General features: G+C 47.7%; 1 protein-coding gene across 2 annotated transcripts in view; it reads left to right on the top strand.

The window, feature by feature from the left end:
• Positions 1–12,235, top strand: part of ITGA9 (integrin subunit alpha 9) — a 331,203-nt gene that overhangs the window by 252,074 nt on the left and 66,894 nt on the right. For both annotated transcript variants that reach the window (XM_001489074.5, XM_070237987.1), the window contains exons 19-20: positions 700–786; positions 4,687–4,766. In XM_001489074.5, coding sequence (XP_001489124.4) covers positions 700–786; positions 4,687–4,766 — 167 coding nt within the window. The remainder of the gene's footprint in view (positions 1–699; positions 787–4,686; positions 4,767–12,235) is intronic.

The following is a 12,235-nucleotide window of genomic DNA, read 5'->3' as shown; positions in this document are numbered from 1 at the left end:
GGGTTAGGAAGAGTTTCCTGACTTTCCTTTGACCTTGGCTATAAACTACCTGTCTGGGTGGGAAGACAGCAGCTTCCTGCAGCCCCTCTCTTGGTTCTCTGGTGTGGCTGAATGTGGAGTCCATCCCAGACCCGCTGCACTGGGAACCCTCTCCCGCCCTCGCACCCACCCCTTACCCTGGGAGGCTAGCAGGAAAGCAGTTCAGCCCTTACTGCTTCCAGCTGCAGAAAATCCCGGTAGTTTTGTTGGTGTGATTTTCTAAGAGTTTGTCTTTCCTAAACTAGCAAGATCTTGAAAGACAGGATTAGGTTGTGGGCTCAGGAGAAAGGGGCCAGAAAGATGACTTGGTTGCATTTTAATCCAAACCTTAGGAGGCGTCCAGCTCACATGTTGGCTGGCCCCTTTCGCCAGGAGAGCACCGGGGTTCAGAGCCGAAGTGTTAGTTAAGAAAGAACAGTGGTTTTGTCCTCTGCACCTGTCTTTCCAGAGAACCCATGGGAAGGGTGAACAGCCAGAGGAGGACTAGCACTTGTCCTGGTGGCAGGCTCCTCATCCCACCACAGCCAGCAGTGGCTATTGTCTGAGAATTGCCTTAAAGAAGGACCGTCTCTGCTGAAGTCTCAATGTGCCCCCTGAGGCCACTTCCACACATCTGTCTGTGTGCAGCCAGCCCATCTGTTGGTACTTTTTCTCTTTCAGGAGGAAATGGGCATTTCCTGTGAACTGCTGGAATCGGACTTCCTCAAATGCAGCGTGGGATTTCCTTTCATGAGGTCGAAGTCGCAGGTAAGGGGCAAAGACAGGGCACTTCCTTAGCAGCCCTTCCCACCAGCCTTCGCTCTTCCATCTTCCTCCCCGGAAGCTTCCTCTCACACCCCTGCCTCCCACAGCAGCTGGGGTGGCCAGCGAAACCCTGCCTGGGCGTGGCCATGCCCCTGTCCATGGCAGTCTCCTCCAACTGTACTCCAAAGGGGCTGTGGTCACACGGTCTTCTCCTTGATCCACGTCATGTACCCCAAATGTGAGAGACACACCATAGCCTTAGCACTTTGGGAAGCAGCATCTGGTTGGCCTTCATAAAATGTTTTTTTCTGGGACATTCCATGTTACTTTGAGTCCCCAGGACAACATAGGAGAAGATGTGGTCTGGGCTAGTGACCCGCAGTCCTGATTCTGTTACTCACCTGGACACTCACAGTTTTCTCAAGAGACCTCTTAAAATTCTCAAAACATAAATAATTGTGTTACACTTCTTTTTTTTAAAAAAAAAAAGAGGGGCCGGCCCAGTGTCGTAGTGGTTAAGTTTGCACATTCCTCTTCGGCGGCCCAGGGTTCGCTGGTTCAGATCCCAGGTACGGACATGGCAACACTTGTCAAGCCATGCTGTGGCAGGCATCCCACATATAAAGTAGAGGAAGATGGGCACGGATGTTAGCTCAGGGCCAGTCTTCCTCAGCAAAAAGCGGATTGGCAGCGGATGTTAGCTCAGGGTTGATCTTCCTCAAAATAAATAAATAAATAAAAGAAGAAGAAGAAATTATAGTCACTTTGGTATTTCTGAGGAGCCAAATTTTCTAATCTCAAACAATAATATGGTATAGCATGTTCAGACGTTCATGGAGCACTTCTAATATGGGCCATTATTATAAGGAGATGCAATGATATGTAGAAGATGAGATTTTTGGAGGCAGAACTGGAACTAAAAGACGAGGTCTGCCTTTTGAAATGGAAGCTATTTTTTCTGCTGTGGTTTGAAGGAAATTTCATATTCCTAAAAAAAAATGAAAGTTTAGTCCTTCTCTCCTGCCTATGTCATAGCATCAGATTGTTTTAATCTCTAAGACTATTTGGTACCAGTACATAGTAGCTGTTTTGTAAACCAATTATGAGAATGTTCTAGTGAGAAAGAAGATTTGTTCATTTCTTGGCAAATCGCTTGAACCCATCAGATTACTCCAAACTATGGTGGCTCTTATATCCATGATTCCTCAGCCTTTTTCTCCATCTATTCCTCATTTGTCCACGTTCATCCCAGAAGAAGGGAAACTTCAAGAGGTGGCTGCCCTTAGAAGAGGGGTTACAAATAGCTGGCAGAATACAGGCCAAGTTGCATTAGACCCCAGATAGGGTGAGGGTAAAGGAGGAAGACCCTGGACCTTGGACATCATTGCCTGTGGTAATATCCGTGGCACCTCCATGCACCAACTTAATGGAAATCTACTCACTAACAGAAAATAGGCCGATTAAAAAATTTTAACAGTTGCCATTTCATTGTAAAATGCAGCCTACATCCCAAATCAAGCCTAAGGTGTGTCTTGCTAGTTTTAGTCTAAAGATTTTTTTTTTAAAGATTGGTACCTGCAGGGGCTGGCCCCGTGGCCGAGTGGTTAAGTTCGCGCGCTCCGCTGCAGGCGGCCCAGTGTTTCGTTGGTTCGAATCCTGGGCGCGGACATGGCACTGCTCATCAAACCACGCTGAGGCAGCGTCCCACATACCACAACTAGAAGGACCCACAACGAAGAATATACAACTATGTACTGGGGGGCTTTGGGGAGAAAAAGGAAAAATAAAATCTTTAAAAAAAAAAAAAAAAAGATTGGTACCTGCACTAACATCTGTTGCCAGTCTTTTTTTCTTCTTCTTCTCCCCAAAGCTCCCCAGTACATAGTTGTAGATTCTAGTTGTGAGTGCCTCTGGTTGTGCTATATGGGACGCCGCCTCAACACGACTTGATGAGTGGTGCCAGGTCTGCGCCCAGGATCCTCACCGGCGAAACCCTGGGCCACTGAAGTGGAGCGCATGAACTTAACCACTGGGCCATGGGGCAGGCCCCGAAGATTATTTTAAAAAGAAAACTTATATCACTACCACACATAGATCCAGGATCACTTGCCATAAAGAGAAAGTCGTCATAAAAATGAATACAATGAAAACAAAGCAATGTTGAATTCTAGGCATTAAATTTTGTCAAAATTTACTAACTCTCAAAATAGTCATAGAGCTAACGGAAGTATGAATGTTGGATTGTTGGGGGTTTTTTTCAGCCTGGTGATGCCACTACTTTCTTTCACATACAGATGTTAAGACCTGTAACAAGACTAAATCTGAAAGGGGGGAGGGAGGGCACACAGGGTGGGGGTGATTCCCTGAAGAAAGCCCAAGAAGGGACCCAGCAGGGACCGGGTTCCCTCCAGCCACAGCCCCACTTGCCTTCCCTCATCCCTGAGACCTGTGGGTCATCAGGCTCCAGACCACCTGCTGAGGCTCACAACTACACTTTGGTTGGCTGTATGTTTCCGTCTCTCATGACCAGCCTGCCCAGTTTCTGACCTTCTGTTCTCCCAGGCCTCCATCTCTGATTTTGGCTTCTCACCCAAATCCTTTGCTTCTCACCTGGCCTTGATCTTTAGTGTGTTTAATTCAGATCTCCTGCAAGTTCTGACTTATTGCTGGGACAAGACCCTTGACTTTCCCTTCCTCTGTGTCCTCCACTCTGCTTCCTGTTCTATCTCCATGCCGCACCTTCACTGTAAGCTGACAAGTCCCACTGCAACAGAAATTTCTCTGTAGAAAGAGATGTCCAATGTCCACTCTAGATGATGGTCCAATGTGGTGGTCCAGTGTAATGGTCCAGTGTTCGTTACCTTCAGGTAGCATTCAGTTCAGGAGCATCCAGTGTTGCGAAGTTGGTTGATGATCTAGAATTAGTCATAAAGGAACCCAGATATTTAGTTATTAAGTAAGTCATAGACTCTCAGAGCTTGACGGAATTTAAGAACCATTTTGTCCGCCTTTTTCTTTTTATTGAAATGCAAAGAGATTAAATCACATAGTTTGTGGTAGAGTCTGGTTCTGTAACCCGTACCCAAGGGTTCCTCCCACATTCCCACACATACCTGATATGAATATGGTGAAAACCATTTGCTTAGGGCAGTGTTTCCCAGATCACAGGATGCTCACCACTGGGAGTACTTGAGATGATTTTAGGGGGCTCATGAGATTATTTTAGGTGATTCATGGACACAGCACTAAGCAACACTGACTCTAACAGTGAGAAAGTTATTGCCTTTTCAACACTCTTTCTAATCACATGCAGGACAAAGTCTCCGATGGTAGTGCTAGCTTATCTTTAACACCTCCCTATCACTTGTTAATCTCCCTTTCACCAAAACAGAGTAGGCCTGAGGCTCAGAGCTTTCAACAGACAACAGAATTCAACATTGTTTTCTTTTCATTGCCTTATTTTTATGATGACTGTCTCTTTATGGCAAGTGATCCTGGATTCCCATCTGTGATAGTAATATAAATTTTCCTTTTAAACAAGAGAGTGAGGCAATAAAAATGCAAAGTAAATATCACAGATGATGTGATATGCAGATGTGCCAAAAATTGGGAAGATGGTGTGTGAGTGAAATTTAGAAAGTCCTGGTTTAAGAGACAAATGTATCTCTTCCTAAAGAGAATGTCAGTTGCTGAAAAGGACAGCGTGCCTCTCGCCAGAGTGTAGTCCAGCTGGGTTTTATTGTTAAAACTGTGTCTCTGGCCTGATAATCAGAAAGATATTCATGAAAAATAAAGCTTGTCATGCAAATGAGCTTCCAGAGGTCATACATTGCAGAAGATTGTAGCAAACACAGTTTTTTTGGAATGACTGCTGATGCTATATGTCACTTTCTATTTCCCTAGTATGAATTCAGCGTGATCTTTGATACAAGCCACCTGTCTGGGGAAGAAGACATTCTTAGCTTCATCATTACTGCTCAGAGGTAAGGGGGATTTAAAATTTTTTCTTCAAAGATAAAAGATTGATGGGACCAGGAAAGGACATGCCCTGGTCACGCTTTGATAATGCCCGGGATCCTGAGGAGGAAGAAGCAGTTCCGTGATAAAGCCCCAAACCATTGGGTGGAATCGAATCTCTCAGGGATGGTACTTGTCTGGTTCTGCTTGTGCGGCTACCGGGTCAGGCTGAGCTGCAAGGGACTGGGGATCATCCAGTCGGAGGTAATGATTTTACAGCTGGGAGAGCTGGGCCTGGAGAGGTGAGGATTCCGGTCCAAGCTCAGGTGGTTGGTTAGTTCACGAACATCCTCTGTAGGTTGTCAGACAGAGTCAGCTGCTTCTCATACTCATGCCACTGTATCCCTTGATGCCGGGAGAGGGCACCTGCAGCCTGAGGTCCCCACCAAGCCTACTAGCAGAGGCCCTCACGAGATTCTTCTCAAGAGAGGGCTTGTCCTGGGAGCCGAGTGGATGGATCATCGGGGAAGGGAACAGAGCAGTGGCAACTTCTTCCCTCAGGAATGTGCTCCTGCCCCTCTCTCTCCAGTATGGCCATGAGTGCCTGAGAGGGCTTTGGGGGTTATGAGCTGACTCCACAAGCCAGAATCCATGAGTGCCTTGAAGTGCCATCTAGGTAATGCTTGGCTGACAGCTGCGATGGAAGGAGAGACATTTAGGTGGGTGAATAGGGAGATACAAGCTTTGATTGGGATGTAGGCTTGGATACCCAAGGCAACCTTTTTATGTGAATTTTTATTTAGAAATGATTTTAAACTTAACAGAAATGTTGCAAAGAATAGTGCAAGGAACTCCCATATACCCTTTACTCAGAGTCAGCCAGTGTTGACACTTGGTCTCATTTATTTTATCATTCTCTTTTTATGTATGGTTTTTTTTCTTAACCATCTGAAAGTAAGTTGCAGAAATCATGCCCTTTACCCATAAGTACTTCCGTGTGCATTTCCCGAGAATGAGATCATTCTCTTAGCCACAGTACAGTTATCAAATTCAGGAAATATAACACTGATACAATGCTATTATCTAATCTACAGTCCATATTCCAATTGTGCTAATTGTCCCAATAATGACTTTTTAGGCACTTTTTACGGGTGCAGACTCAGTCAAGGATCATGCATTGTATTCAGTTATCATGTCTTATCTATAGTTGCCTTAATGTCCAAGCCAAACTTTCATGCCAGGAGTCCTAAGACCATCCCAGAGGTGATCTGGAGACCTGAACCAAATACCCTGAAGGCCAAAGTCAGGCAAGAGCCACAGAAAAGATGAGAAAACAAAACTAGGAACTGTAGGGGGCTGGCCCTGTGGCATGGCCGAGTGCTTAAGTTCGTGCACTCCGCTTTGACGGCCCGGGGTTTTTCCGGTTCGCATCCTGGGCGTGGACATGGTACCACTCATCAGGCCATGTTGAGATGGCGTCCCACATGCCACAACTAGAAGGACCTACAACTAAAAAAAATGTACACCTATGTACTTGGGGGATTTTGGGAGAAAAAAGAAAAAAAAAAACCTAGGAACTGCAGATGCCAGGAAAATGGAAGGCCAAACACTGGGTGAGCAGGCAGTGAAACTAGGGGCTGAAAGTCAGCCAGAGAAAGGCGCGCCATGGAGTCACAAGGTTAGCACATGGTCGAGAGCATCTGGGGCACAGGGTGAGGCAAACAGGCTAAGCTTTATGAAACTAAAGCCCCCCTACCCACATAGTCACCTTTGAAATGGTGCTCTGCCCACGTTCTGAATTACAGAGAAGGTCATTTCCCGGACTCCTCAGATGAGCCCCATTGGGGCCAGCTCAGGGGTGCCGGGCTGTGCAGGATAACAGGGGCACTGGCTCGGCTGTGCATCTGACCCCCAGATAGAATGAAGAGTCATGCTTTGGACCACTCTGCTCAATTCCATGCTCATTCCTCAAGTGGCTGCCAAGTGGGGAGCATCAAGATGAAGCTGAGACAGGGCAGGGACAAGAGAGAATCTTCCATCTCAGACCATCTCCACAAGGCTTCACTGTAGAAGTGGAGGCAGACACACAGCTTCCCACAGGGGAGAACAGAACCAGCACAGGGCAGGCAGGTGTTGCTCATTCATTCCACAAACATTTGTTTGAGCACTTAGTACAAGCCAGGCACTGTGGGAGACCCTGGGAGATACAGCAGTGACTAAAGTTGGCAAAATCTCTACTCTCAGGGGGCTAGTGTGCTGGTGGCAGGGGGACAGATAATGAACAAATGAATATGTAATATCAGAGGGACACGGCAGTGTAACGATTCATCCAGCAAGCGTGGTACATTCCCTGGCAATCATAAAGCAACCATTTTGTCCCCTACTCTGTTGCAGCCCACTTGCTGGGGGTGGTTCTTTCCCTGTCCTTGGAGGAAATCCAGGACAGTCCTGTGCGTTCTCAGGTTACTCTTGGGTAATGCAAAGTCCTACAATCCCTTCAAGTCTCACAGCAGATTCACAAATCCATAATTAAAGTGTCCTGTCCCGTGAGATAATCCAAACTTGATTTAAAGTTCAGGCTTCCTCCCTCCGCCAGGCAAGGCTGCAGGAGGGAGGCCTGCCTCCTGGGATGGTCTTGCTTTCCTCCAATGGGGCGTCCACTGGCCCTCTCCTGCTTTCCCTTCCCCCACCCCAGAGCAGTGTCTGAGCCCTCCAGGCTCACAGCAGGCGTTGGGAGAGGTATAAGTGAAAGGGGACAGGTCTTACTTAACAGGTACTGTGGCGACTTTGCCTGGCTTGTGCAGGTGTTCAGAGCTGACTCTCCCTTTGGAGAACCACCGCTGCTGCTGGGGATTCTCGCCTGCGCTTCCCTCTTCATGTCCTCCAACCTCAGCCTCTGGACAGCCAGAGACACCTTCAGCTTCTGCTGCTGAGACAGTGCCCTCCAAGATAGGACCAAAGGTGACCCCACACCAGCTCTCACATACAGATCCCACTCAGCAGTCTTTGCCCTGACAGTCTCTCTGGAAACGCAGGTAACTCCTGAGTGGTCACCTCTCCGTCACTCTGCCAAGAGGGGGAAGCCAGCAGCCCCTTCCCCTTATGTTTCCTGGGCGGGCATCAGACTGTTCTGATCAAGGTCCCCTGAAGCTTGACTTAAAAGGCAGACACGCTGCCCCCAGCACAAACAGTTTTCTCCAAAAACCATCTCCAGAAATCCTCCTTTCTTGACTGTTATATCCTTGACGATGTATCTTGGATTTCTGCTGCCAGACGTAGTAAATCCTGGGCTATTGCTTTCCTCTGATTTTTGGCACCTATTGTGGCTCAGCCAAAACTTGCATCTTAACGTCTTGTCATCATCACCCACTGAGAAATTCTTGAATTTTCACAAAAACACCAATTACCCAAAGGTTAGACTAAGATTCTTCACGAGGCCTGAATCTTTCAATATCATCCGCAGTCCGCTCTTGCCTCTCACTGATGGCCTTGCCCTCAGGGCCCCGGTCTCCATTGTTAGTCGTTGGGCCTTTGGGAAGCTCAGGCCAGGCCCCAGCACAGGTAACCGGCAGCGGACAGCAGCAGTGCTCATGGGCGGCAGATGTAAGGAAGGTTTATTTTCATCTCCCATTACCTTTTAATTTTGTTTTCATTTGAGGCCTTCCTCAGTCTCAGAGTTGTTTAAAACTCACAGAATTAAGATTAATTTTCCCTTTGGGAATGACTATGAAGCTGGAAGCATACATTTTCAGAGCCCCTCAATCCACAACCTATATATAGTATATATACAACTATAGCATATTTTTCCTTTTAATGCTGCTTTCCGTATTTTTTAGCATTATCTCTAAGATTCTGCAGAATGTTCTCTCTCTTAAAAACAAGAGCACAGCCTATCTCAGTGGTGGTTTGGTCTTCTTTACTATGTGTTATCCAACCCACTTCCACTCCCGAGGTGGCACTCGCTGGCATTCTGTTCAGCACTCGTGGGACTTAATGAACACTCACACTAGGTATATCCTACATGTTGCTATGGGGTGTATAAGGTAGATGTAGATAATAGCAAAGAGTGTTAACATACAGCCCAGCAATCCCAAGAATCTATGCAACCTTCCAGTGCAGCATGGCTCCCACTGTCAGGGTGGCACTGGGTGATAGGATTTCAACACAGATTAAATTTGTCTGGGCTTGCAAGCTTTGAAATCATGGAGACTTTGTTATTTGTAATTCACACTATTTTCAAGATCACATAATTCACGTTCATGTAAAACAAAACTGTGATTTAATAGAAACACGTGCAAAGCATAGAGAAGGTAGACTTCGTTCCCATTGCTAGAATCCAGAAGGGCTTCACTGCAGAGGTGGTGTTTAAACAGAGGAGTCTGTTTTCAAGCTGAAGAAATGGGCACATCGGTGAGAATGTGCATGGGACAACCTGTTCTGTAACACCCACGTGGGTGGGGGGCATTGGGGTGAACTGAGGATTCATGAGCCATCTTTGAGAAAAGTTGGGGAACATACAAGAGCAGTGGAAGATGGGGCTGAAGGAAGAGGTTGGGCTAGGCCATGGAGGGCGTGCGTAGCCTCAGAAAGTCTCAACTACATTCCCAAGGCAGTAGGGAGCCTCTGAAAGTTTTTGAAGAGGGCAGTGACTCAGTGCAACAACTTGGCCACAGAGCATGAGATTCTTGGATTTAAAAAGGGAGGCACATGCCCATTCAAACCTGAAAATCCTCATTCTCCTGCTGTTTCTTGGATCCATAGAAAACTCACCATTGTTAGACAGATCCAACAATGTGCTCTCTTGGTCCCTCAGCATCTGGGGCAGCTGATATTCCTGGGAAGGAACATTTGGGCAGGAAATATGATATGGAAGAGACTTTCCTTGTCAAAAAGAGGAAACTCCACCTGCCTCCCAGCCCCACTCAGGGCTAATCAGAGGTGTCAAAGAAGGGAAAGCCAGCAACACGATGGTAACAACTTCATTTGTAGAGTCACGTGTCCAGACTAGCGGTGCTCTGTCTTAGGTGCCCACCGGAGTCACCTGGGGAGTTTTAAAAACTACCGGTACCTGGTCTACGCCGCAGAGATTCTGATCCAATTGGTCTGGAGTGAGATCTGGGCACTGAGATTTTTAAAAAGGCTCATCTGGTGATTCTGATGAGCAGTCAAGGCTGAGGACCACTATCTGTAGTCCCTTACTCTGTACTGGGCACATTTTCACTCAGCAAACATCTATGGAACACCTAGTATTTACCAGATGCAGTGCTGAGCACATAAGAAAATGCCAGTAACTTACCAAATTCAAGAACATCTTCTTATGTACAACAATATTGCTACATAGCATCAGGGAACACCTAGTATTGGCACCTTAAACAATTAAATATCAGAATCTTCTAATTCCTAGACTCACCAATATTAAGGAAGCTATTATCTGTTAAACACACAGCACAATATTTCAGGCAATCATTTCTTTCCACACTTTGGTGAAAATCTGGTCTTACTGCCCCAGAGGGCACCCACAGCACTTGACTCCCAGCTATGACAGAAAGATCCTTAAAGCTCCTTATCTGGAAAGCCATAGTTAAAAATATCAATCATTCCTTTCTTCCCATCACCACCCTTTGAAGATCTCTTGCCTACTTGTGGATTTAGGAGGACATAAAGTTGAGATTAAACAGTTTCTCAAGAGCTCTCCTCTCAGCAGCCTGGCTTTGCGGACCATGGGAAAGCATCCCAAGTCACGAGCTTGCAGAACGACTGGAAGCCTTTTGATGTTTGGCCTCCTTATCTCAACTTTTCAACTTAGCTCAGTCTGGAGCACTGACCCGATGACAGATGAGACTGTTGGGCCTCAGCTGACAGCAGCCACAGGTGGCTGGACAAATGGCAGGGCAAGGGGTGGCGCTTCCATCAGGAACTGATTACTCAGATCTGGCAGGATGCTGGATGGGGGAAGGGCACAGGCCTGGGCGTTGCCCTCCCTTCCATCAGGGCATCGCCTCTGATGTGCCCATAGCAGTGACTCTACTGCTTTTATTGCCCCCGGGAAAGGAAGGGCAAGGAAGTAAGCGGGGTGTGCACCTGATCCTGCTGCTTCTGCAGACTGTGGCTGCCCTCAGAGTGATGGATGCACCCCATGTGCGGAAGAGAGATGAGGAGTCACGGGTCAGAGTCACAGAGCACCATTGTTTGAGAACAATAGGAAAGAGAAGGAGAGGGGATGTGAGCACTATTTAAGTATTGTTGCATTCAGCACTTGCCAGGTCCGGGAGGAAGGCAATGGGGGCAGAAGGAGGGCACGGAGCAGGCAGGAACTCTGCTCCTGTTCAGGGAATGGGGTGGTGGGCAGTGGCTTGGATGAGCCGTGCATAAACCTCAGCAGGTCTGGGGGACTCTTACATTCCACCCCTGGAGGGTGAACTTGGCTTTTGACTGGGATCCCACGTTGACTCCGTGTGGTAGAACCGACTCTAAGTGCCGGGTTCACCAACACGCACCCAACAGCCATGTCTTTTCCCAGGGCGGTTGCTTCCCCTTCTCTGGAATAATAATCACAATTCATATTTGAAATCTAAAGACTTATTAAAGGGCAACTAGATCTTCTCTCTCCTCCTCTTCTTCCTCCTCCTCCCTTCTTTTTCTCCTCCTCTTCCTCCCTCTTTGCCTCCCTGCCTCCCCCCTCCCCCAATCTGGTATCAGGAGAAGGAATCACAGTGAAAAAGCCCTGGTTTTGGGGTCAGACCTGCTTTGTGATGGGTCCTTGGGGCAAATTACCTATCTGAGCTGCCCCTTACCTGTCAGAGGTGGGTCGTCCTCCTCCCTCCTGGAATGACTCTGAGGACTCAGTGAGATCAGGCAGAGAAATGTGCCTGACACATGGTAGTCACTCAGCAGCATCAGCTCCCTTGCATTCCCCTTTCCAGAATGACCTCACAAGAATCCCCATTCTGTGCTCTCTTACCCCAAGGAGGATGCCCGTATGTGGACATACTATAGCCAGAAGTCTATAGCAGGAGCTCCCATGAGATTTATCATGATTGGTTAGCCAGGGCCTTTCTCCTGGGTTTGGCTGTCCGTGGATGATGGATGGTGCCTCCAGCTAGGAAATAGCTGCTAAAGGCCAGCAAACCCCTTCCTGGCTGCAGTGCCCTAACCTTGCTAGTCCATTATTCACAGAACAAGCACTTAAAGAAGCAGCACACGCTGTCAGCGCCCACACATAGCCACCTCAGCACTCACCTTTCCCATGCACCCACTGGACGGCTTCTAGCTCCCAGCACCTGCCACTCTGCCTAGGGCTTTCTCTGACCAGAGCCCACTCCTGTGCACAGGGCAGGAGCCAGGCATTAACGCCCCCCCCCCCCCCCCCACCAACAGCAGCAGCAGCATGTCTCAGGGGTCAGCGGATGAAGGCCCAGCTCCTTCGCCCTCGTTTGGGAAGACTGACATGTGTGTTCTACACTGCCTCCAAAAGCTCCCCAGTGAGACCCAGCCC

This window comes from Equus caballus, chromosome 16 (genome assembly GCF_041296265.1).
Source record: "Equus caballus isolate H_3958 breed thoroughbred chromosome 16, TB-T2T, whole genome shotgun sequence".
NCBI classification, from domain to species: domain Eukaryota; kingdom Metazoa; phylum Chordata; class Mammalia; order Perissodactyla; family Equidae; genus Equus; species Equus caballus.
This window is presented reverse-complemented; position numbering and strand designations above follow the sequence as displayed.